At 39.4% G+C, this 27,501-nt stretch overlaps 1 protein-coding gene across 6 annotated transcripts in view; it reads right to left on the reverse strand.

The window, feature by feature from the left end:
- Nucleotides 1-207: 207 nt before the first annotated feature.
- Nucleotides 208-27,501, reverse strand: part of EDRF1 (erythroid differentiation regulatory factor 1) — a 36,631-nt gene continuing 9,337 nt past the window's right edge. For 3 of the 6 annotated variants that reach the window (XM_036827787.1, XM_036827785.1, XM_036827791.1), the window contains 17 exons: nucleotides 26,800-26,911; nucleotides 25,029-25,176; nucleotides 24,827-24,935; nucleotides 24,399-24,510; nucleotides 22,701-22,961; nucleotides 20,889-20,960; nucleotides 20,438-20,588; nucleotides 18,099-18,287; nucleotides 17,566-17,766; nucleotides 15,946-16,164; nucleotides 14,069-14,292; nucleotides 12,537-12,695; nucleotides 12,213-12,362; nucleotides 10,538-10,691; nucleotides 9,067-9,182; nucleotides 7,737-7,888; nucleotides 249-1,062 (listed from right to left, as the gene is read on the reverse strand). In XM_036827787.1, coding sequence (XP_036683682.1) covers nucleotides 891-1,062; nucleotides 7,737-7,888; nucleotides 9,067-9,182; nucleotides 10,538-10,691; nucleotides 12,213-12,362; nucleotides 12,537-12,695; nucleotides 14,069-14,292; nucleotides 15,946-16,164; nucleotides 17,566-17,766; nucleotides 18,099-18,287; nucleotides 20,438-20,588; nucleotides 20,889-20,960; nucleotides 22,701-22,961; nucleotides 24,399-24,510; nucleotides 24,827-24,935; nucleotides 25,029-25,176; nucleotides 26,800-26,911 — 2,701 coding nt within the window. In that variant the 3' untranslated portion in view covers nucleotides 249-890. Of the gene's footprint in view, nucleotides 1,063-7,736; nucleotides 7,889-9,066; nucleotides 9,183-10,537; nucleotides 10,692-12,212; nucleotides 12,363-12,536; nucleotides 12,696-14,068; nucleotides 14,293-15,945; nucleotides 16,165-17,565; nucleotides 17,767-18,098; nucleotides 18,288-20,437; nucleotides 20,589-20,888; nucleotides 20,961-22,700; nucleotides 22,962-24,398; nucleotides 24,511-24,826; nucleotides 24,936-25,028; nucleotides 25,177-26,799; nucleotides 26,912-27,501 lie in introns of all 6 variants that reach the window. The other 3 variants (XM_036827786.1, XM_036827790.1, XM_036827789.1) reach the window with 3 other exon arrangements.

Genomic DNA, 27,501 nt, shown 5'->3' on the forward strand with positions numbered 1-27,501 from the left:
ATGCTGTAGGCACTGGAAAAATAGAGTATGTCTTAAGCAACTGGACAAGAGCCATGTAGCAGCAAGTAGTAAGTATAATATCCTAGTGAGAATTTAGTGGATGGCAGAATTTTATTTTTAATGTTTTAATCTTCACTTTGTAAAATTAATTAAACCAGTTCACATCAGAACTCAATGTGAAGAATGTGAAATGGAAAACTACAAAGACATTTTAAATAAATAATTTATTTATTCAAAATAGTTTTCTTACCTTATTCACAGTTTCAAGTTTAAAATGAAAAAAAAAAGGGGGAGGGGGGGTACCAATTCTTGATCAACTGTCATACAAAGTCAGAGAAAAGCAGATCCGTTCAGAACATGCATTAAAGAGAGAACTGCACAATGGCCAGTCTTCGAAAAATCCTGTACTGAAGCTTAAAAAGGGCAGGCTTTTTCTGTGCACTTGAGAAGGGAACACTGTGGACGTACAGGAAGTTTCTTTAACTGACCTGAACCACTAGAATCATTTGGATAAAAGTTCCCTTGACCAAAGTAACATTTATCCAAGATAATTATCTCTTAAACCCATGTAGCTTAACATACTTCAAAAATATTTAAAAGTGTTAACTGCCTCACAGCAAGTCTATTAATACTGAGGTACCACATGCTTCTCAAAGAAACGAATGTGGGAGCTCTAGGTCTGATTCTGATGTTGGCACCTCCAATGAAGAAGCCAAAGAACTCAACCATGACTGTTTGCCATGGGAAATGAGAGCTCTGTTTCCACTGCCGTGCCTGTTTTAAGTGGGTATTTCCCTCGTATTTAATGAAACGAAGCACCAAATGGACACACTAGCCCCCGAGTGCAGAAGGCACTGACAGCATCTCTGCGGGTGCAGCCCCAGGCAGAGTCACTGAAGAGCACCGCCGCCTCCGCCGCTGCCACGAGCCAGCTGGTCCAGCAAATGGACGAGAACGTCGATTCTTTCCAGGAGAGATGCGTTTTTGTTCGCAGTAGCTCTTAGAAGCTGGGAGTAAATCTGCTTGTTGGTTTTGAGGACTACATCTTCTTCAAGGTTACTACTGGGTTAAAAAAAGAGAGAGGGCGATGAAGCAAAGAGTGATGCCCACCAAGAGCTGTAAAAGAAATCCAAAAACTGAACACAGGCAGCCCTGTCATCACTTCTCACGTGGAAGCAGGTGTTCTATTAATGCCGACTCCATCGACTGCTTATGGGCCCGTTTTTAAACATTTATTTCAAAACATCAATTAAAGCCAATGATTATTCTTTTTATAAATGTTCAACCGCCTACTATGTACCAGGAACTACTCGTGGTCATGAACAAAACAGACCCAGAGCCCCTGCCTTCATGGAATCCACATTCTGAGGGAAGAGCTGGGGGAAGACACGTCGAGACGGTGAAGAGAAGAGACTGTGAGATGACACGTGCTGTGAAGAAAACACAGTGGGGCCAGGCGACGGCGAGAAGCCACGCGGTACAGCTTCCGGGCACACACCTAGAGCGACTGCGGGACTGCTCCCCTGGAGCGAGCACTGCCGGAGACGGACGCGCTGCCCCTCATCTAGCTGAAATGCCGCGCAGCTTCTGTGTGAAGAGTGCCCCTTGGCTGGAGAGTTCTAGAGGGAATTTACATTTCACAACTGTCTTAACAAAAATTTCTTAAGTTTGCAGTTTATTTTGAAAATATCTCCCCGGTAGGGTAGATCGATGGATTATATTTATGTTACTGAAAAAGACTAGTAATCACACGGCAGTTCATTTCTAGCATCCTTTTTATTTTTTGAGTCCGGATATAATAAATGCAGAGCCCTGGCCACACATACAGAGAACAGCTGAGAGTGCGCACATGCACACGAGATCTGCCTGTGACCCTGTCACCACGGGAGAGCAAGGACTGGTATTCGTATTTTGTAATGAAAAACTAAATGATGTGAAAACTGAGCCCAGAAGGGTTAAATAATTTGGTTCAAGGTCAAAATGTTTTCTGACTTCAAATGCTACGTTCTTTCCACTCTCCAATATGCAAATCTTCCACCGTTGCCCGAGTGCCTGTTGGTCAGGCCTGCCAGAGAGCAAACCAGCAGCCTGGACCCTCCCTTCTGCCCCAAATCAAGGCTCAGGCTGTCAGGAGCCCCCCTTCTCTCACAGCTCCACTACTGCTCTTCGACAGGACCCACCTCCTCCGCACTGCGGCCGGCCTGACCACAGGCCCGGGCTGGCAGCCAATGAGAGCCCCCTCACACTCCCCTCTTACAGACCCATTTCTCCTTCCCGCTCGCTCCGACTTTTACCAGGCACATCTCCTCCTCTCTCCGCCCCACGCCCACCCAACACCACCCGCAGCACAGTAAAAATGACTGTTCAAAACGTATTCACTCTCTGCAGTTCAGGCCTAAGATGGATATGTTTTGGTTTTTTTTGTGGGGGGAAGGTTAACATTCACAAACCTCTGATAACCTTATAAGACATTTAAACTCCTATCTGACAGTAATCAAGGCAGTAGCACTTAGCAATTAGAAACACCGGCTGAAATATGAATTGGTCTCTGTGGACAAGGACATCACACCGTCGTTTCAGCGGGATGCCTGAGCATAACTGATGGGCTTCTGAGATCGTAAGTATAGAACCCTTTGATTTGTTCTGATCATAATTCTGAACGTTAAATCTTTATCTTCCAATTTCTACAAATTATTCCCTTCCTTAAGCAACTCTCATCAACAGTTAATGAAACCTGTCCAGGTCCACAAAATAACTAACTCTGGGAACAGTGATATTCCTGTTTATGAGAGGACCTCACGCTCTCTTCAGGGGAATGCACTGGGATGGCTCAGCCAGCTGTTCACAACCTGGGTCTGATTTCTGATTGATTGCTACCTGATGTGAAATATTTTCAGTATTACTTCTTTATCTCAGGGCTCATACAGAGCCCTAACAGAGCAGTGGAACAGCAGCTCCAAGACTCACATCCTTGGAGGACGATTATGGGGCTGTGTGTCCACCTGTCAGTGATCACCGTCCTGGTCGCCACTCCGTTCTGACCTGCAGGGGTGAACCCTTAGAGCCCCGTTCCACAGGGGCTCTGCCCTCACCCCGCACTAGCTGTGCTGACTGGTCCAAGAGCAGGAGCTGCTCAAAGTCGCTTCTCTAGGAACCAGGTTCAGGCCAAGGAGAAATTCAGTCTCTCTTCTCTATCATTTAGTCTCACTGTGCTTCCATTTCTCTGTATCTTTTTTTCTCTCTTTCTCTCTCTATACTGCAAAAACTTAGGTATTGTCAACAGCCATATCGTTCAGTCTAGAAACTGGGAAGGTGAAAAAGCCAACCTGAAGTAAAAGAAAAGAATTTATCCTATGCCATTAAGCTCTCTATAATGTACTTCAAATTTTATTGAACCGTATGAAATTGCCAGTATTTGACCATTTTAAAATTGACCATGCTTATTAAAAATTGACATGAAGTATAGTTCTAGCTGTGTTATTTAGGATTTACAATGGTATTGTCCTTTTCAATTTTATAATTGATTTGTTTTTGTTCATGTTTATTTTTCCTGCAGAAATAAACATTATGGTATCTTCACACACACACACACACACACACACACAAAGTGAATGAAACCATGAACTCTGTATTCTGAGGCGTCCTATCATTTCATAGGGTTACCTTTTTTCCAAAAGAAGGTAACCTACATTCTTTTATTTTCCTTTATACTATTCTTAACCAAATATTAGATGGACATACCTGGCCAGGAAAACCCACAAATCTAAAGGGTCTGTTCTCTAACTATGGCAGAGGGCATCCAAACCCTCAGAGACTACTTCTATTTTTTATACTTTTTCATTATATTAAACCCCAAAGCCAGCAAAAGGTCAAGAGGCTAAAGCAGTGAATATTAAAATGCAGTACAAGAGCAAATAAATTCTTGATCCAAAAAGAAAAAACACAACCCAACAGACAAAAGTAGTATTTCTGGCAGGACAGTGCTGACAGCCGTCGTACGTGCCTACACAATCTCAGAAGGAAAACAAAAATTGTTTTAAATTAAATGCATCTTAATTTTCTTAGATTTCTTTCCAATTCTTTAGGATTCTAAGAATTAAATTACCAAGCTCAGTTTATTCTATTCTTTTTTTTTTTGGTGGGAGGGAAGGGAAGAAACAGTCAAAATAAAAACATATGACTATTTCCTTTCTTTTAAAGGCTAATTTTGATTTCCCTTTACTCCAAAAAGGAATGTTCATTAATTCCTGGTGAAATAACTGGGCTTGCAGCACAGGATGTTCTCCTCCACAATAAAATTATAGATGTTCATGTGTGTATCAGTGAAACATGAGAGAAACAGTCATTGACTTACTAGTCAATACGTCTCTTATGTTGGGCAACCTGTCAACATACTAACTGTATTAACACATGCAGCACATTTAAGTGTCTTTTATTTAATAAACCTTAAGAAACTAACACAGATTAGCTAAATAGGACTTTATGCATCACGTGTAAAAAGTTTAGGTTAAAACTTTTTAACTAGAATAGTAATAACTTGAATAAACAGAAGGTTAGAGGACCCTCCACTAAAATAAAAATGACTTAGGTCATATACATATGACTGTTAATGAGTATAAAGGATACTATAAGACTGAACTGTTACGTGTTAGCCAATTACTTAAACCATGGATTTGTGAAAACCAATGAATCACTATGTTTCTCACATCTCATATATATTTATACTGCCACTTTGTAGAAACCAGTAAAAAATTTCTCAAAATTTACCCACTGCTGTTAAACAGGAAAAACCATGAGTTTTTCCAACTGTGCGTCACTACACGCACACCTCCTTTGCCTTTTGGTTCTTCAGAAGATGGGTGTGTCGGCTACCCTTGCTGTGCACCAGTAACAGGACCCGGAGCAGCCGCCCAGGGTTAACAATGGGGCTGAGACGGCAGTGCACCCAATACACAGTGCTCCTCTCAAAACGAATGCTCTTCTTAGACCAGAGAGAATTACTCAAAAACAATTAGGAGAGGGAGTTTCTGCTTAGTATGTAGAGAGCTGGAAAAAGTATCATTCCCACCTTTACGACAAAAACAGCAATAAAAGCAGGACAACCTATAAGGTCATGACTTTGCTTGAACCCATCAGAGAGCTGGGGTTGCAGGGCCACCAACTAGTCTGAAAACTAAGGACAGAGAGGCTAACACTGGGAGAGACAGGAAAGTTCTTCCTCACCTGGGGCGGACACAGCTGGACACGGAAAGAAGAATTTAGCTAAAACAGTTAATGAGCTGGTAGAAGTCAAGAGAGGGCTGGTGAGGGAGGGGGCTTGCAAGAGCCCCACCAGGAGCTGCTGTAAGAGCCTGGTGAGAGTCCCAGGCCGAGCCCCTGTGGTGCAGGCCTGGGCAAGGGGAACAGCTGCTGCAGCGTGGGAGAGGGCGGGGCAGGCAACCCAAACCCACCGGGCCCTTCTCCACAGGAACCAGAAGCATGAATAGGTGGGGCGGGGGTGGGGAGGGAGCAGCGCTGCTGGTGAAGGTCAGTGCAGACGGGGGAAGGGAAGAGAAGAAACACCAGCCCTGGGGGAGGGGCGGGAGCAGGGGGAAGGCCACACCCCTGACACTCAGGGACACAGGGTCGGCCCCAGACTGAGGCTTACCCAAAACAAGTGAGAAGCCTGGCCAACGCCCCCTCCCCTCCCTAACAGCTACAAAGCACTGAAGGACCAGCGAGTGGACCACACGGGTTCAAGCCCTGGTCCAGGAAGATCCCACATGCCGTGGAGCAACTAAGCCCGTGCTCCACAACTACTGAGCCCATGCACCTAGAGCCCGTGCTCCGCAACAAGAGAAGCCACCGCATGAGAAGCCCATGCACCGCAACGAAGAGTAGCCCCCACTTGCCACATCTAGAGAAAGCCTGCCCGCAGCAACAAAGACCCAACACAGCCATAAATGAATGAATGAATGAATGAATAAATAAATAAATACAGAAAAAGAGCAGATTAAACCCAAAATAAACAAAAGCAAGGAAATATAGGTAAGTGTAGAAATCGATGACACTGAAAATAAAAAACAATGGAGGAAGAGAAACCAAACCAAAAGCTAGTTCTTTGAAAAGATCAATAAAATTGATAAACTTCTAACCAGACCAAAAAAAAAGAGAAGATAAAACTAATATCAGGAATGAGAGAAGGGCTATCACTAAAAACTCCTTTAGATATTAAAAGGCTAACAACGGAATACCGTGAACCTATGTATTTGACAACAGATGAAACTCAAGAAGAAAAAAAGACAAGTTGAATAATATTATATCTATGAAATGAAATTAAACTAATTGTTAAAACTTTTCATAAAGCCAACTCTATGTTAAACTGGTTTCACCAATAAATTCCAATCTGTTTCAAAAAACAGCAGAGGGAACACTTGCCAATTGATTTTATGAGGCCAGCATTGCTTGAATACCAAAACCAGATAAAACCATTACAAGAGAAGTATAGACCAATACCCCTTATAAACAGACACAAAAATTCTCAACACAATATTAGCAAATGGAATCCAACAATACATAAAAAAAACAATACACCACAACAAAGTACTAGTTTATCCCAGGGATTCAAAGCTGGTTTAACATTAAAAAAAAAAAATCAATGTAATCCACTATATTAACAGATTAAAGATGGAAAATGATACAGTCATTTCAACGTATATAGCACAAGCATCTGACAAAAATTTAACATTCATTCATGATAGAAACTCTCAGCAGACTAGGAATAGAAGGGAACATCCTCAACTTGATCTACAAAAACCTGTAGCTGATGTCACACTTCATAGCAGGAGACAGAATGCTTTCTCCCTGAGATACTAAGGAACTGAAATCAGGAGAGGAATTAACTATAAAGCGGCAGCAAGAAGGAATTTTTGGATTGATGGAACTGCTCTGTACCGTGATTTTGGCAGTAGACATACATATCTATGCATTTGTCAAAGCTTGAAGAACTGTACACCACAAAGGATGAATTTTACTATATATAAATAAAACATAAAGACACAAAAATTATCTGTATCCCAATTTTATAAATTGGTAAAATATGCAGAGGATAACTGACAAGAATGAATATATTAAGATAAATGATTTTCCTTTTTCTATTTTTCAAATTTTGTAATATGGCTGGATTATACTTATACTAAAAAAAAAAAAAAGGCATATTGTTTATATTATTTTCCTGATCTAGTATTTACTACCAGAATTTCAAATTAAATTACTAATCCCAACCTAATAACTCTGGAAAACAACATAATTGTATAAGATGTTATAGGTGTATTTGCCGAGATGCTCACTCTTCTCTTCACTAGTTTCCTGGGCTTTAGAGAGACTTTGATGTTCTGTCACCTACCTTTTATGATGCGCTTGGCCCTGAGTATCTAAACTGTAGTTCTGACTTCCCATTAAACACAATGCTCAGAAGCGTTACAAGAAACAGTCAAGGTCTTCATTCCAGGTCATTCATCTCTCTCAGGGAAAATATTACAACCTATAGGGTATTTATCCTTAGGCAGCAAGATTTCTTTGTTTCTATAATCTCAACACGTAGTAGGCCACATGGAGATGATTCTCACTCAATTTAACAAATCACAAAAGAGCACCACTTAAAAAACACAGCAAAGAATGGGGCCCATCCTTTTACAGTATCAGTAATAAAAAGTATATAGGTAAGGTGCTTGGAAAGAAATTTCCACAAAATTTACCTTGTTTTCTTTTTAGTTGAAGACAGCAGTTTGATGGACTGAAGAAGAAGGAATGACAAGCGAGATTCAAATATACCCAGGAGTTTTATCACTTCTTCTCGATTGAGACTAGGAGAAGAATCAGCAGCTGGAGGGGTCTCTTCACTCTTAGGCTAGAAGCAACAAAAAGTTATTTCACCTAAGCTGCCTCACAGTTTCATACTAAAGTGATGGAACCACCATTTCAATAATCCAGTAAACTTTTAAACCAAAAGCAAAACAGAGCAAACCTGAGATGATTTTTCCCTCAGGGCCAGCCTGCTGGCAGCCTCATCACGGCCTCCTCCTCCTCCTCCCTCCCCTGAGAACATTTTGATAGACTAAACCACGTTAAAAAAATGTCTCAGACCTAAAAGGCACTTACATAGAAGAAACTAATCCTGAACAAAAACCTCCTGACTTTCCAACGTCAGACGCTCAAGGAGCAAGATGGAAATGGGTACTGTATGGTTTGAGAACCAGAGTTTGGAAATAGGCTGGAGGCCACCGGGACTCAGGCAAGCTTTCAGGAGAAGGCAGCATGAATGCGGGAACGCCTGGCAAACCGGGAAGGCCTTCCCAAGGAGCCTGCTTAAGCCCAATCACCGTTCAACTGCAGACAGTTTAGTGGAAATTATAAAAGAAGGCACAGACCTTTCTCTTAAAAAAACAAACAAACAAAAAAACAAAAGCAAAACTTAACAGACTTTATACTCCCAGGGCCTTATTATTAACCAAGGTCTATGTGGTTATTTAAAGAAATAATTTTTTTTTAATAAATTTATTTTATTTTTGGCTGTGTTGGGTCTTCATTGCTGTGCGCGGGCTTTCTCTAGTTGCAGTGAGTGGGGGCTACTCTTCATTGCGGTGTGCGGGCTTCTCATTGTGGTGGCCTCTCTTGTTGTGGAACACAGGCTCTAGGCGCACAGGCCTCAGTAGTTGTGGCGCACGGGCTTAGTTGCTCCGCGGCATGTGGGATCTTCCCGGGCCAGGGCTCGAACCCGTGTCCCCTGCATTTGCAGGCGGATTCTTAACCACTGCGCCACCAGGGAAGCCCACAAGAAATAATTTTAAAATATAAAAGATACACTTGTAAATTAGAGTTTAATAATTCCACCAAGAAAATGTAATAAATCACTGTTAACATGTTTTTATGCAGAGCATATGTATTTATGTATGTATCTGTACACACACAATGCATATACAGATACATATATACACATACACGCATCCCATATGCCCACTATACACAGTCATGTAGCATTTAGTTTAAGACACATAAAAAACAATGATAAATCTTTTTTCCATTTACCTGGTCAAATTCCTCTACAAGCTCCTTTCTGATGAGCTGGAATGCATGCTTAGTTCTCACCATTATATCAAGAGCCCCAGAAAGTGTTTTTAATTTTCCAATATTGCTATTCTGACCTAGAGTGTCAAACACAAAATGATCATTCCTTTAAATATAAATCTAGAAACCCATCCAATGTCAATGTATTAATGAAAATTCCGATTTTCAAATGCTGTAAAGGTAGCTCATGAGCACCCCAAGAAATCTTCTAAATCCAACTTTTGTCCAGTAATTATCCCTAAAGAAAAATAGTAAGACTAGACAAGGCAATAAACAATCATTGTTTCCCTTCCTCACTATCTGGTTTTACAGTCACAATATTAAACATTTTTTAAAAAGGGAACTAAGCATACTTACCATCTTAGCAAATTTGTTCCCAGTATCTACTTTTTTTTTTTTTTTTAATAAAAACGATGTCTGCTCATTCTAAGGAATTCAAACATGGCAGAAAATTCAAAGATGCAAATTGGAAAAGAAGATCACCCCAGACTGCCCCCAGAAAGAGCTACTATTAATCCTGGGTGACCACCCGAGACATTCAGCTAGGCACTATATACTGGCAAAAAGTTTAAAAAGATGCTTTTAGTAAAAAGTATTTCTAAAAACTGTTCTGAATAGGTAATACACTGTCAAAATGTATAAGGTCCAAATGGGCATACACTGAAAGCCACGGAAGTGACAATGCCGTCAGTTTCTCGTCCATCCTTCCAGAGATACTATATAGTCATGCATATGTTAAATATTAAATTTATTTTCATTTTATAGAAGAAAACAACTGAAATGAAACCAATGGAATTGCTGTACTTCAAATAAATGTCTCTTGCTTCTTTACCACACAAGAGAGATTTCTCAAAAGATCCCTGTGCAGAAGGGGAGCAGGTGAACAAGGGTGAGGAGGGAACTTAGAAAACATCGCGCAGCGGTGGAGGGCCAGCTTACTCCGCCGTGCGAAAGGATAAGTGAAGCGCCTCGCTTTCGCCCTCCCTGCCCTCCCACTTCATCGCCACCTTGCTCAGGATCTGCAGTTAAAGTCTGTTCTAGAACCACAATCCAAAGCTGCCAGTCTTGGTTCTTCGTTCAAAGGGACTCAGTGAGGCCCACCACTTCTCCATCACTGCTTCTCCACTCCCATCTTGTTCATGATGCTTAAAATCTTTAATTGTCTAAACTAACTTGTCATAATTTTTTTTCAAGTAAGAAATCCTGGGCTCTATTTCAGTATTTCTAGTCACTAAACATAAGCTAATGCATTTCTCTAAGTTTTAAAAAGCATTTCAAAAACTGTCCCTACCCAAAGACATTAACTATGGGCAAATTCAAAAGAAAACAATATTGCTTACATCCAAGAGAGATCCATAGTCTGCCTCACTCTAAGACAATCCAACACTAAGCCAATGCATACAAATCTGGGAAATAAAAAAGTGAGACTTACTGGTCATCTGAAATTCTGCAAATGCTACTCTTTCTAACTGTACTCTAAGTAGTTCACATGGAGCATCTTTCAGAAGCTGAAAAAGCTTTACAGCTTTGCTGTAATGAAGATCTGCTAGCACCCGGTGCTGCTTCCTAAGATGTTCATCACCAACCTAGAACCAAAAATAAAATAAATCCTAAGGCTTTGATTTCACAATAACTACTTAAGCAAGTCTCTGGACCACTAAATACTTCTTAGTGTTTTGTTATAAGTCTTAGAGTTTTACCTCTTACATTCAGGTCTTTAATCCATTTTCCGTTTATTTTTGTATGTTACGTGCGGGAGGAGTCCAACCCTATCCTTCCGCACACAGGTGCCCACTTGTCCCAGCATGATCTGCTGAACAGACAATTCTTCCCCCAGTGAACTGTCTTGGAATTCTCTCAAGCTTGCTTTTGCCAGGAGGATATTAGGCCATCTGGACAAATGTGAATTTAGGTTGGGGGCCCTCTGTGGCAAGGGGAAAAGAGTCTAGGGCCAGCTCAGAGTGGAAAAAAACCCTCTCCAGTTTCAGCTGGACCTCAAAGGACAGTATTTCCAGGATAAAGGCGTCCCAGAAGTAAACCCACACCCAAGGAACTGCAAGATAATTTGTCTTGGTGCTGAGCTAAGAAAGGGAGAACAACAAAACAATAAAAAAATATCCCTGAGAAACTATATGCACAAGACTCCTGGCAGGAGCAAGGCAACCTCTCTGAAGGAAGGCGCCTTCAGCTGAGGCCTCAGATTATCCTTAGAAATACATGCATTTGAGCACCAGGATTCAGGTATAAGACTGTTCATAATATTATTGTTAACAGCCTCTAACTAGAACAACCCCAAAGTTCAGTAATCATAGAATGGATAAATAAACTGTGATATATTCATTTAATGAATACTATTGAGCTGAGAAAATGAACAGCTACGTGTATTAACCTGGAAGAATCTCCAAAACATGATGTTAACTAAAAAGCAATGAGCCACAGAAGAATATGTACAGTATGACTTGTTCTATAAAGTTCACAACGAGGTACAATGTAAACATGCTGTTTAAGTGTTAAAACACAGAAAAGGTACAGACATAATAGAAAATCTGGGACAGTAGTTAATCTAGGTGGTAAAAGACAGAAAAGGTACAGACATAATAGAAAATCAGGGACAGTAGTTAATGTGGGTGGGTACTGAGAGAGACTCAACAGGGAGGGGTACACAGGGGATCCCTGAAGGACTCTTCCGTTCCTTAACCTCAAGGTGAGGTACACAGGGGTTTCCTTTGTTATTCTTTAAACTGTATAAATGCTTCACATACATTTTCTATGTGCTTTTATATGCATGCTCTATTTCACAATAAAAATTTTTTAAAATGAGCAATGCATACTTTAAAATTGGCATAGAACTGTTGCTATAAAGCCTAACTACATTTAAAAAAAGTCTAAATAATACACCCAGGCAAACACATGATTTTGCAAACTAAGACCCAATTATAATAGAAAAATACATAGCATAGGAGAGAGGGGAAAAATACCTACAGTCCAAGTTTTTCTCAAATGGCTAAAAGAATAGATGACATTTTAAATGTCTACAGAAATGTAAGAAAAGCACCAGAACACTTTTAAATGGACTTGGCACTTAACTTGAATCGAAATGGCAATACCTGATTCCTCAGACAACTGTGGTACATGGACGCCAGCCTGTGATGGATGGTTGCAGCTCGGTACTGACAAAGAGGCTGTCGAGCAGACACCAAGTCCACGTCACAGTATTTCAGGGACTTCATCATAGCCTCACTGACTTCTTTTTCAATCTGTGTATTTTTTTTAAGGGGGAGGAAAAAAATGACAATCCCATAATCTTATGTAAGAATTTTAAAAACATTTAAATACTGCTTGTCAAGGAAAAGACTATAACAGATGCTCAAAATCTGTCAAACAAAGGAATAAATAAGGTTAAGACTTCTTTATAATCCAGCAAATATTACCTGCTCTTGAGCTTTTCTAGATAACGGAGCATAATCTTGCTGTAGAGTTGCCATAGTAAAATAAGTAGTGGACAATTCCCAATTCACTGAGTCCCAAACAGCTGGGTGTGTGTCTCGTGTTCCCAAGGATCTTAGAGCTTTCAAGTAGTAATCAACAGCCTGCAAGAGAGCAAAGAGGACCGTTGTGACTCAGTTTAAATATACACCATAAAGTAAAACATGCCTCACAATCACCCCAACATTAATTTGAGAGAATTTATAAAAGACCGATATCATGAGTAAAGGAAAAAAGTAAATCAGTGACACAATTTCAATGAAGAAAGTGATTTAAAGTGGACTGCATGTTGCCCACATTTCCTCTCGAGTCTATCATCAGCCCATCTGAGTGTTTTATGACTCATGTGAAGCATGAGGATGCATTTTTTTCGTTTGTTTTCCTTTCTTTCTAAATGAGAATTACAGCTTATATAACTAGCAAACTAGACAAAATAATCTGACAAGTCTATGGATAAAAAATTTGCTGGGTTTGATTGTATAAAGAAGCAACCCTTCCCACCTGTCACCATCATGCTGAAATACATGGTCATTGTATGTAATCAAATAAAATCACACTGAATTCCATCACCCAGCAATAATTTCTACATTTCTGGTGTGTACTTACCCACTTTTTCTGTGTATATGTAGGCTTAAAGAAAAACAAGATCACTTTTTTTTTTTAAAGTTCTCTATGCAATGAACATTGCTCACTAACGTAATTTAAACAGCTTCAAAGTTCTCGACTAATGAGTGTTCTTGTACTTCCCCCAACGCTGGATATTACCATTTGCCAAAAAATATTCACAATTTGATTAAAAAAACTTGATTTTTAAATTTCATAAAAGTTTAAATTTTGAAATTTTTCTTACATATTAACCATTTACTTTTTTTTTTTTTTTACACGTATGACTTTTTTGTTCAAGGTTATTTGTTCTTCTATTGGGGCAGTTTATTTTCAATGATTCTTAATTGTTCTTTATATATTAAGGGTTTATTAACCTCTGATCTGTCATGTGTGCTCTAAGTATTTTCCCTGGATTGTGGACTGCTTTTCAATTTTGCTTTCTGTTGTGCATTTAAAAAACAATTTTTATGCATTTGAATTTATCCATCTTTTATGTCGCAATTTTTGCTGTTTGTGTTATGCTGCAAAAGTCCTTTCCCATCCCATCAGATAACCGTCTACCTGTATTTTCCTCTGGAACTTCCAGAGTTTCACTTCTCCGTGTCGATCTTTAATCCATCTGATGTGCTCTCACTACACCAATGTAATTTACTGATCAATCATCTTTCCCTACCAATTCAACCTGTCATCTTCACTACTAAATTCTCAGTATTCTTAGGCCAGTTTCTAAGTGTTTTAATGATCTGTCTAGTCCTGTGCCATCACCACAGTTGTTAATTATTTTAGTTTTATAACCTTTTAGTGGAACTGTAGCAAAGTGTAAAGGACAATCAGGTGTGAACAGATGCGGTCCAACATGTAAACAAGTTACCTTATTGTAATACAAGCCTTCTTCTGGAGAAAATTCACGTTTAAATTCATCACCTGCACCACAGTGCGCCTGTGCACAAATTCGCATGAGTCGTCCCGTGTTACATAATAAAAGGGCAGCATTTGTGGCATCGTCAATTGACTCAAAGTTGTGAATTCCCTTTTCAAAACAAGAAAAGCTTTTTTTCCACAACTGCTGCTCTGCAGTAGACACAGTTTTGCTCACTTCACAAAAAAAGAAAGAAAACAATTGCGTAAGCAGATATCAGCATAAACCCACCAGTGTCTCTCGATGAGATGATGAGAGCGTGGCAGTGACAGGACGTCTAGTGGACCACCAGCCACCTGGACCCGCTGCAGCGCACTATTCTCATCACACCTGTGTCCCCCCGCCCCCCGCCCCAAATTCATGTTGAGGCCCTAACCACAAATGTGACTAAGGTCTCATTTATGAGGTCATAAGGTGGGACCCTGATCCAAAATGACTGGTGTTCTCATAAGAGAGACGTCAGGAACACACACAGAGAAAAGACCAGGTGAGGACACAGCAAGAAAGTGGCCACCTGCAAGCCAAGGAGAGAAGTCTCAGAGAAACCCAGCCTTGGACTTCCAGCTCCACATTGTGAGAAATAAATTTCTGTTGTTGAAACCACCTAGTCTACGGCAGCCGGGCAGACTGACACAACACTCGGAGTCCTCTTCTCTATTAACCAGATGATATTAAAGCGGGCAAATAAAAACATCGAGCAAAGCACTATTTTATAAAGATTCAAAAGACATGGTCCCATGAACTTCAAGAGGCACAGTCTGTGTCTTCTCTAATTCTCCTAGGTTTCTGACAACCACTTTTCATACACCTTCACCAACTTCCTCCTCCAGAGGCACCTTAAAAGCATAGGTTCTTATATCTCAATTTTAAAAATGTATTATATACGTATAAATAACAAAAACAAAAAAGCACAGGGTCTCCCACCGGCAATGACCTCTGTATCCCTGTGCCAAGTACAGCTCACAGATCAACAGGCACACAATAACTTATTCAACCTACCTGCTGTCCTCAGTTTTATCTCAGCCCTTTTGGTTTCCCATGCTGTGTGTACAGCCTCTACAGTTTCACCCATTCTCATGGCTTCAACTATCACCCCTATGTGAATGGTTCCCAACCTATGCCTTGCTAACCGAAAGAGCTCTAAGCACACATTTCTAACTGACTACTAAATCATACCATTCACGTACATGTCCACTGGCTTCTCAAACTCAACATGGGCGCAGATGAATCCAACCCCCTCTGCCTGAATCACTGAAGACCACTCGCTGCTCCTCTAAACACCCATTGGACACTATATCTTTGGCTCCTTCCTAATGCTGCCTACTCCGGTCAAGACATCCCACCTTTCCCACATCTGCCTGCTGCAATCATATCATGTTGCAATCTGCCCAAACTACACCTTCTTCCCACAAGCCTTCCAAGAACACCACAACTTCAAGGAACGTCTCCTTTCCCCACTCCTCTACTGTACGCCATTTGTACTTACAGCATTTTTCAGAGATTTGTATTCATATCTGGCTTCTCAGCTCGGAGAACTATGTCTTAGCCAATTACACATCCAGCATAGAGCCTAGCACATGGCTGACTGTCCAACTCACTTCTGAACTGACCAGATGGAGGACGGAGGACAGTGAAATGATGACTCCCAAGGGGAAATAATGTCTTTTCCTACTTTTATTCCTTGAGAATTTAGTAATAAAAGATTCTTTAATAGTGCACCCTTTATGACGTAAAATCAAATGCCACAGTTCTTGGCTTGAACCATGTAAAATCAGCATGATTTTCTAAGAGAGCAGGCAATAAAGACAGGACCCCAGAGATGTACTCACCTACTCTCTCACTCTGTAATGCGGCAGCCTGATTCATGTAAAAGACACCGATTTCATTTCTAATGTTACCCATTCTCTTCAATACTTGTATATACTGTTCTGGATTTTGACTTTTTAAGTCACTAAACTGCAAGATTTCATTAGCAGCCTCATAACATTTACAACTAACTGAAAGTTGACTTTCTAAGTCCGTAGACAAATCAGTTGCCCATGCAAATCCTTAAAAGAAAAAAAAGGAAACATCACCATGAGTCATATGAACTCTTCTTCCTTAGTATCTAAGTAATCTAATACTTTTAAGACAAACTAACATATAGTAAAATTATGCTTATACTATAATATGCAATATAGTATAAACATAGTAAGATTCAATTAATACAACTAAAATTTTAAATTTCAAAAGAAAAGATCTCTGAATTTATTTTAAAAACTATATTTTCTTGGGGCATTAATGTTGTATTAAAAGAAATATTTTCCTGCCTAAAAACAACTCCCAAGACCCAGATTTTACCAGGTCCACTGCTTATTGGTACAGACCTAAAGTTGTCCACTGATACAAGGTAAACCATTTTTTCCTTTTTAATTACTGGAAACAGTTCTTGAAATAAAGTTCGGATTGCTACAGAGGCTAGTTATGTGCATTAGAGTTTGCCAATGTAAGTTTAAGTCACTGAAGAAGCTGACAGATAAGCTCTCAAAGACTTAAATGTGCCATCTAGTGGAGACTGGAGTAAACTCAGGTGCAGGGCCCAAAAATTCAAGGGAGAAAAAGGGTAGTACTCCTGCTGATAACTTTCAAGGAGCACATCACTCTTACAAAGAAGTACCTTATATGAAATTAACATGATGGAAATGGCAAAAACAAACTAAGGATTTTATCACCATGTCTATTAAAATCAAATGATTATTTGAGAAACTCAGAAGGGGAGAAGGGGAGAAAGAGGGCAAAAAAACCCCACAATAATACATTTCCTCCCCCAGTATACTTCTCTAGATGTTAACAGTCCAAAGTTTTTTGGGATGTGGATACAAAGTGATACAAACGATTTAAGAGCATAATAAAACAACTCCATGATACATTACAAAAGCACCTCATGTCTCATTTACTGCCCTAATTGCAAGGTGCTTATATAACTGTACTGAGCTAAGAGGGAGGGATACTGCTCTGCAGACTAAATTCTCCTATCTTCCAGGTTTAAAATCTGACAACTCCAAAAACAGACAGCTGTGAACTACATTTAAAAAATAATGATCACTGTATCTTAGCCCTCAGGAACCATTCAAAAGGTGAACCATTCAAAAAGTAATTCATCCACTTTTACCAACTGTTACTCTTTTCAAAAGAAAATCATGGCTTGGTTAGTTGACTAAAGGGTTTCCCAGAAAAACCTTACAAAAAGAGAAGTGTAAAAAGTCAATACGATTGTCTCCAGAGACTATTTTTTAATTAGTTCTAGTTGTATAATTAGTAATTATAAAATACTTCAAAACCACTTTATATACAAATACACAGGATCACGTTCAATTTAACATTAAGAAATGATGAAACAAAACAGCAATACCGAAACACTAACATTGCTAGCATTTTTCTGAATCAAACGATGAGTCTCACTGGCATACCTTGACAACTGGACTCCCTGTGGAGGCTGTGTAGTATCTCCTGGTCTTCTTTTGTTTGGTAATTAAACTCTTCAAGGTGTGCCGCTCTATTATTTGCATTCTGGGCCAGCATTAGTTGGATATCACCACAGAGTGTTAAATATTGAGAAAGAAATAGCAGCACTTCAGAAAGCATATTGGTGCAGAGGCAGCAATAAGTATCTATGTGGAAAGGGTAGGAAGGAGAAAAAACACAGCATGTTAAAAATGAAGGAATACAGTAAAAATTAAGAAAATCTGTTACCAGCTGAAAGCTTTGTACCACTGTATCTAAGTTTATTTTATGTCAGATATCACATATGACTTCATGTATTTCAAAATGAAGCGATGCTAAACCAAAGTGGAAAATACTAGGAAACATACACAAGATTAGAAAAAAAAATTTTTAATTAAATTTAAAACAGAAATAGGATTAAAATTTCACTGTGATTCAGATGCCTTCTCCATTCTCTCCTCCCAATGCCTATTAAATATTTTCATTTATAGTGACTTACCATGGCTCTGCAAAGCTAATTTAATGTATCGTAACGCTCTTCCATATTTCTGAAGACTCATGGCAGCATCAGACAAAACATAATAGGCCTTTGATGACTTGAGAATCAGCTGGAGTTTCATTTTATGTTGCCAAGAACCAGGGATCATTCCAGACTGACTGGAATAATTACCCTTCTGAAGGGAGCCCACTACGACATGAGGGAAAAAAGGCAGCACATTTTATTTGAATATAAGTCTCACTGTAAAAAAAATTTTGCTTCTTGATAAAAACACTCCAGGCCTAGGTACTATTAACAGCTACAACAAAACTGGTAAATACTGTATTTTACTACTTAAATGCAATGAAGTAGAATAGCAGTGTTTTGACATTCTCACTTGGGATTTCCAAAGGCCTGCTTCCCCGCAGCTGTCAACTCTGTCACTCTTTCAGGGTCACTAACATAACTAAGCTCATAACTGACATCTACGTTCTTTCTCTACTCTATGCATCGACCTGCCAAAAAGTTCACCTTCCTAAAGCACAGCTTTAATCACAGTGGAATTCCTGTTCCACAACATTAAAATGGCTTCTCACCATTTATTCAATCATGTCTCAGCATCTTAGCCCACTTCCTAAGCTCCGTTTTTTTTAGTCTTACCTCCTTGTACTCCACGCCTACTCTCCACCAACCAAAATCAAGGTGCAGCTTGTTGCCTACATAGACCCTGTTTCCCCTGTATCCCATCTGGGTTTACTGCTTCCTCCACCAGGAATACTTTCTAAAGTCCAGCCCATTACTACCCACTTCAGCCAACAAATGACCACTTCTGTGCCAAGCACCGTGCTAGGCACCAGAAACAGTGACATGAAGTTATATGGCCTCTGTCCTTGAAGACCCCACAGACCAGGGGTGGAGATGGGCCAATAACATAAACCACAACAAAATATATTAAGTGCAATGACAGAGAGAAGAGCAAAATGCTGTGGGAACCCACCCCCCATCATCTCCCAGCTTCAAGATGTCTCATTTTTTGATCAGCTCCAACACTTGAGTCTTTCGAAGCAATGAAAAGTACTTAGTCTCTTATGGTTTTATTTGTGCATGTATTTCTTTTTCCTCTGCTACTATATGCATTTTCTGTGTGTGAGGCATTGTGAGAAAACCAAAGATGAAGAAGATGAAGTTTTGCTCACAAGTGTGTTCGTGTGTGTGTGTAAAACCATTAGACACAGCTGACGATGACTAAAGCGGGCTTCAGTTAAGTGCTCACAGGACAGAGTGATGAGGGAACCAAGGAATTCTGGGGATAGAGGTGAGGACGGAGACCTTAAACAAGAGCAGGATTTTCAACAGCTGAGATAGGGAGGAAGGAGGAGACAGAAAAGGCATTTCAGAGAAGAGAACACCGTGAAGGAAGCAGAGAGACAGGGGTCTCAAGTGCTGGTGTGGTCCTCCTCACTGTGGGGAGACTCAGGCTGGCACACAGGAAGCACTACATAAATGCTGGGGAAATGAATCCTGCCACGCACGCTGCCCCCCCCGCCCCCTTATGTTCATGAAGGGAAGAAAAGACCTTTTAGAAAGCACTTGATACTATTTTAAACATACAGGCTTTCAAAACACTTTTTAAAATAACTGAAACCGATTAAAAAAAACAAAGGGAGGGGGATAAGGTTGGAAAAAGAAACAAAACTTAGATTAAAATAAACGAGAAATTCAGGACTTTGACTTCAAAGTCCACATGTTCCTCATGAAGTGATGTTCTTGAGGAACAAATCAGACCCTTTATAAGTGACTCTTGCAGCCTATTCAAGTGCCATGAGGGGACAACGGCTACCACTCCTAAGGTGCTCATTATGTGCACAGTTCTAAGTACGTTACATACATTAACTCACTGAATCCGTGTAACAGCCCTTTAAAGTAGGGACTACTATTGTCTCTACTTTGAGAGAGAAAACAAGGCTCAAAAAAGTCAAACAACCTGCCCTAGTGAAGCCGAGATCTGAGGCTGTGCGGTTTGGTTCTAAGTCCTTGTGCTTAAATCCTTGACTGCGTCTACTGAAGCGGGGCTTTCTCAGGAGAACCCCACCGCGCTGAAGGCATTAGTTCCTCACAGCAGGTAACAGGAGGAAGCAGGTTCCTTATGTTCTCCTTAGAACTATCTATAAAGGATCAAAATTATCCTGTTTTATTTTATATTTCGAATGAAAGGATATCTTCCCCTACTTTCCATTCACATGCTATCCTTTCTCTGAATTCCTTTCAATGAATGCCTTAATTGACCTAAGTCTGCTGTTGAAAAGGCCTACTATATTATTCCGCTGAAAAGGCCTTATTTGCACTTCAATTCAACTTACTTTTGTCCAAAAACAAGGCCATCTGCTTCTCCAGACCCTCAGGACCCCCCCTTGTGGATTCATCTTCATATTTTAGTGGGATTGGGGTGTTGGGGTCAGCGGCAGGGAGGTCACTTTCTTTTTTGATGCTGCTGTCCACAGATTTTAAACCCTTTAAAAGAAGAGAAACATTTACTATACATGTCACTGAACACCAACTGGAAACTAAATATAAGGCAATATCTGGACTACTAGTTACATTTAGGAGAATTTAAATTTGGAAAACAGACTTTAAAAAACTACTACATTTGACTTGAAAATTAGGAGACATTAATTTTCAACTTACGCTTAAAGGGGGGGAAAATCACAGTAGACTATCACTCAGAATAACATTTAGGCACCAATAAACAAACACTATTTGCATATCAAGTACAAGTTTTACTGAAACGGTGCAGTCTACACTGAAACTTACCTCCAGAACGTAGCTAAGCACAAGTCTACAGCGCTCTTCTGTGTCATGGCAAACTGGAAACGCACAACTGGGCTTCAGAAACAAACATGTAAAATTATTAATATGCACCAATATGCAAATTCCATCTCCTGGGAATTAGTAAAACTCTACAAGTCAATAATTTTGGAATTTTCTGTATATTCAGCTTAGTGAGGTATCTGACATTTTAAGGCTAATGCACTGTTTAATTGCAGAGTAAACTGATATAAGCATCAACAAAAATCTTGCTTAAAAACATCTTCCAGCATACACGTTGCTTTAAGTACTTAAAATTCAAAAAAATAATTCTATTACAACAAAAAAAGCAAGAATGGAAGGAGTAATGTTTTAAATAAATGTATACCTAATCCGATGGGTGAGCTTGACTCCTAATCAGCACTGGTTCTTGGTAACACACAGTTAACAATATCATCAATTTAGCAATAAGTTAACAAGTATTGCCAATGGTCTCACTGTATAATTTATATACTTAATTAGGAGGAGAACCAGTTAATAGCCTCCATCTACTAAGTGATATCATGTGTAAGAGCTTCTGCGAGGCATTCCATTTGGTGAATTTTATGAGGCTGGAATTACCATTCTCGTTATACAGAGAAGTAAACACAGATGTTAAGTAATGTGTTCAAGCACTCAGTGAGCGAGTGCTGAGGCCGGGGCTCTGGAGCCATGCTGTCTGTACTTCAAAAAGTACTGAGATAAGGCAAAGCTACCACGAAAGACATGTTTATATGAATACTATGACTGTATTTCTGAGTGCTTTCAATATTGATAGAAAGTGCTGTCTCTGTAAAAAAAAAAAAAAAAATCTGTAAGCATACCATTCTCCAAATGTAATCGCGTTCTGTTACAATGCAGTTTCCCAAATACAGGTACCTTTTACAATCAATGTTTTTGTTTATAATCAGAAACATTTTTTTACTGTACTGCGGGGTTCAAGCTGCAAGTGCACTAAAATTCAGAAAGACGGTTTATGAGAGACAGAAAAAAAGGCAGTGGGGCTAAGGTAAATGAGAGGAGAAATGAAGGAAGAGAAGGTCAGAAGGACAGGCAATGTTTTGGGGTGACACAGAGGTGTCCTCTAAAAACCTATCTGGATATAAAATTTCCATCTGAAAGTTAAACTCAGAGCTTAAGAAATTATCTATAAATATAACAGGAAAGTAATTATAGTTTAGAAAAATGAAACATAATTACAGTCTAGAAAAAGATGGATGGTATGACAGTCAACACAATCGACACCAACAGAAACCAAAAGGGCAGGAAGCTCTTAGGGTCTATCGGGCTGTGACCAGAGAAGAGACACGTCCAATCCAGCTGACATGGCCACAGTCACTGAAAAGTACCGTCCTGTAGTTCAGGGACAATGTGCCAGATCTCTCCACATATGGATCAATGAGCCACCCGTATGCTCTGGTTCTACGTTCACCAAGCAACCTATACATTCAGTCTCCCAGCAACACAGCAACCGGGAAGAAGTACTGTGGTGAGCAGCCAGGGCTGCACACTGGTCACTGTAAAGGAAAATCTCCCACATAAAAATTAACATATTGATGTGGTTTACACATCAGCCCACCATAGGTCTACATGTGGATCAGTTACCCTGGGACAATTATAAAACCAAGTTTCAGAATTCATAGAGCTAATGATTATTAGACCCTAGACCGTAAAAGATTTACTGAAGTAATGCCATCTTTTGAGATGCTAACTGTATTCAATTAATAATTGTTTGTTTTTCCATTGATGAAATTTTAATACAAATTTCAATATGCTTACTCTGATCTGATGAATGGATTTGTATTTTTCTGGAACTGACAATTCTCCAACAGACTTAATTATAGCTACTGCTTTGTTATCATCTGATGGATCAGAACAGGTGCTGTAGGATCCGTTTTCATCACTATCTGGCATCTCCTCCTCCTCTTCACTATAACTTTCATCAGAATTCTCATTTAATGGAGATCCTGAACTTTCTTCTTTTTTAGGTTCATCCAATTGGAAAAGTTCTGAAAGCATGTAATTGGCTGAAGCAATAATCTTACAAAAAGAAAAAATATATAAGTAACTCATCAAAATTGAGCATTCTAAAGTGGAATGAATTTTACTACTGTACTAACAAATTTTAGGAGACCTGCAGACAGGCTGTTTCCACCACAGACTGTTAATACACACTGAAATGTTCCTGATTCAAAGTACCAATACTCTGAACGTACTCTGTAAAATCCTCATGGGTTGATATGTTTATTTCCTAAAATTATTCCATTCCCAGCCCTCTCTCTTAAGAAAAAGTGGCAAATGTATTTCACTGGAGACAAGTTTTCATGTGTAAAGTGTCATAACTAAAATGTTAGCAACACATCACTCCTCATCAACCAAGAAACCAGAATTTTTCTTTACAAGCTATGAACTAATTAGTTTATCTCTTTACAAGCTATGAACTAATTAGTTTAACTAATTAGTTTATCTTTAATAGGCAACTAATATGGTTCCAGGGGGAAAACCTCCACTAGCTTAATGAGGAAAAAGTCCAGAAAATCTGGTTTCTCTTAAAATTAGCATTTATTCTACTCTACTGTTTAAGTAATTCTTAGTCTCAGACATGCAATAGTCTTAACACTATTTTTAACTTATTAACCACCATCACCTTAATCAGCAATTAGATATTTAAGCCAGAAATTGCTTTGCCATTTTTCTTCAAAAACAGTTTATCTTGGTTTGGTCTCTAGGATAATCTTTATCTCCAAACTGCATGTGGCCACAATTAAAATGAACTTGGATCTTTAAAAAAAAAAAATCACAGATACTACGTATCTCTTCTGATTTAAACAGGACACAACAACTATCCTTACACTGAAACATACAGTTGTCAAATTCAGACACCTGAGGGTAATAAGGGTGGTGTAAAACCATGGGCACAGAACTGAGGTTGTTTTAAGAGATGCTTTTACATACTGAGGTACAGGATGTGGACCTTATTCATATTGACATTCATGTAAATGGATCTTTCAAGAGACCATAGTTTCCCACCTTCTAACAGTGATAATACAAAGGAAAAACAGCACTACTTTATTAAAATTATGTGAATTCTAAACTTATAGAACAGTGCTATCCAAGAGAAATGTGAGCCAGACACAAAATTTAAAATTTTCTAGTGGCTACATTAAAAAAAGTAAAATCTGGTGAAATCAATTTTTAATATTACATTTGATTCAATAAACAAAATATTTCATCATGTAATGTGTACACACATGCGCGCACACACACTCTTCAAGATTCAGTGTGTATTTTACATTGAAAGCACATCTCGATGCAGATGAAGCACATTTTAAGTGCTCAAGAGCCACACGCGGTACCTGGCTACCAAACTGGATCCACTGGGCAGTTACAGACTATGAATTAGGCAGCTTTAATGTCCAGGCAACAATTCTCTATCGGAATGCCAGAATTCTTTTAGAGAGCATACGTTAATCTTACTTGAGGATGCCTGCTTTTGTCCAGCAATTTAACACAATTCAGAAGCAGGGTTCTAACAGTCCCATAGTGTTTCTTATTTTGATTCTTCTTCATCATCATGTTGCAAGCAACCCTAAAAGAAGTTCATATCAACTTTACTCCCCATTCATCATTCTCTACAATACTCAAGTCTAGGCACGCTCTTCTTTCCTTCCAGTGGAATAAGGGCCATAAGAAACAACTAAATATTGTGTTTTATACACCTGCCCTCCCCCCTTCCCCATTTATTTTGGAACAGTATATAGGTGTATATATACATACATACATACACTTTTTTTAAACTATGAAAATCTAAAAGGTATTTAAAACCTTGGCGTAGATAATGTGGCTATACACTTAAAAATTGTAAGTAAGGCTAATTCTTCATCTTAACTTCTTAAAGCACTCACTTATATAAGAGAATAGCCACTGGCATTGTGAATGGATTTTGGTATTTGTCTTCAGTTTCTTCACAAAGAGTAGTGAGATCATAGAGCTTCACTATATCACTGCCACTTGCTGGGAAAAAACAAAAAAACCAAAAAAACCAAATAAACCTCACTTTACAGTTGTCACTCAAATCAATTACTATTCATTCAAGAATTAGCTTACCTTTAAATAGCCAATAGGTATGTCCTTCTTTGGTACAATTAGATTTCAAAAATGATAAAATATTCTGTGCAATATCTTTTATGACTTTAGTAGAAAAATTAGAGTTTTCCAAATTGGGAATCTCTTCTGTCTTTATCATTTCATACTTCTGTAAAACAGACAGAAGATAGTTTAAGAGAAAACCTACACAGCAACACTTCTCTTATTAAAAAGTGACCAAATATACAAATCCCACAGCTAGAGACCTACGCAGCATGAGAGTTTAAGGCACTGGTTTTTGGTCTTTTTTCTGCCCTGATACTCCAAAGAAATCTGACCCATCCCTGCCAGCAATGTGGTGGTTTACCACAGGAATAATTCTCAAGGGGGAGTCATCACCAGATTTTGAAGCACACACTTAGGCAGGATCTCACTTCTGTCCTAACCATGGAACAAGTCACGCTGTACACTTTCTTCTATTCTACCCTAATGGTTTTCAACTGGGAAGGTGGTAAATGAAGGCAGACTTCGCCCAGTAAGCTTTCTCAAAATATGTATTTCTGGCTTTTTCTTTCCCCTGACACTATAGTCATCTGGGCGGTGTCTCCAGTATATCCTCTTTTCCCCTTGAGCTATGGACTCTATTCCTTTACAGAAATGGAGCATGGAGCGTGGAGGCAACAGTAAGAGTAAAGGCTGCAAGGCTATTACTATCACGATTTTTAAAGCGCCTCCGTAGCTTTAGCTTGTCTTCTGCTTACACTTCCCTAAAGGCCTCTTACCGTATTTTCTGAAGTACTCTAAGACTAGAAACTACAAATTAGTTGGAAAACAGACCAGATCAAAACAGAAGTGATCTCACCGTTCTCCGATCATCCAGACTGCTGTGTGCACTACACTTTGAATCCTTCACCCACTGTCTCCAATTTTTCTCTTTGCGCATTCTTATTTCCCATTAGGTTAAACCGTTCTGAGTAGTGACCAAACCTTATTGTTTTTCCTCCAACATTTCTTTTTTTTTTTTTTTTTTTTTAATTTTATTTATTTATTTATTTTTGGCTGTGTTGGGTCTTCGTTTCTGTGCGAGGGCTTTTTCTCTAGTTGTGGTAAGCGGGGCCCACTCTTCATCGCAGTGCACGGGCCTCTCACTATCGCGGCCTCTCTTGTTGCGGAGCACAGGCTCCAGACGCGCAGGCTCAGTAGTTGTGGCTCACGGGCCTAGTTGCTCCGCGGCATATGGGATCTTCCCAGACCAGGGCGCAAACCCGTGTGCCCTGCATTGGCAGGCAGATTCTTAACCACTGCGCCACCAGGGAAGCCTCCTCCAACATTTCTGATGGGGACAAAGTCCCTCATAAATAGAATATGCTCAATAACAATTTGCTATATAAACTATTTACTTTTATGCAATGCTGGGGCCTTTCCTTAAAACTTTGCATAAACTGAGTAGGTATTTGTATACTGACTAAACACCTCCACTGTTTAGACACTTTCAGGTAATTACTATGGGTGCCTGGCATTAAAATTACAGTTCTCTGGCTACAAATATAGCTTTTAGTACTGTATTATGACCTGCCCACAAATTACCTGTAAAATTAGACTCCTATAACATCTAGAATTCTGATATCACCAACTCAAACGTGAAAACACTCAAATCTGAGTTTATCCATAGCTATCTTCCTTGCCAAAATACACCTTAGTATTTAAGAGCCTTAAAAACTTTAGTGAGGTACTTTCTGCTCCAATCTGTATTTGAGACATTATTTTAAAAGTCACACTGTATCTATCTTACCTGTACAATTCCATTTACATGAAAACACATGACAAGCTCTGGTACATTGCATATCAAGTTGTCCAACCAATAGTCGATTCCAGTTAGCACATTAATTGGTTTGTTGTTATCCCTAAAAATACACATTTCTAGCGTTATTTGATTTAATTAAGCTGTTCCATAATCAATCATCTGAGACTTATCTCCCCCATTAAAATATTTTAATCTATTCTCCCTAGTTGGAGAATGCCATTTATGCTTTCTCTTCTGATGAGACACGCACATGTGGCTTATGCGGTGTGTTGTACTTAACATCCTTCCACAAGCCTTTCTTGGACCTCTAATGGGCGTCCGTAAGAGTTTTCAGCAAGAATAGGAGGAACTATGAGAGCGGGTGACCGGGAGCCTACTGCACGCTCTTCACACAACCTGAAGTGGAAGACTGACCGGCGTGCACCACAGTGCCCAAGTCAGAATTCACATGGACTAGTACGAACACATACACCTGGAACATTAAACAAATGCTCACAATTAGTTAACAGAAAGCTGGGAGACCATCTCCTTGACTAGTTAAATAAACTACATTATATTCTCACAAGCTGTAGATTCAGACTTAAGACTAGGTCAGCACAGCAGAGCTCTGACTCCACTCACTGAGGACTAGAATGAAAAGCCAGCCAGAGGGCTTTCAGCATTTGCCAAAACACTCCTTCCTTACTGCAG

This window comes from Balaenoptera musculus, chromosome 16 (genome assembly GCF_009873245.2).
Source record: "Balaenoptera musculus isolate JJ_BM4_2016_0621 chromosome 16, mBalMus1.pri.v3, whole genome shotgun sequence".
NCBI lineage: Eukaryota > Metazoa > Chordata > Mammalia > Artiodactyla > Balaenopteridae > Balaenoptera > Balaenoptera musculus.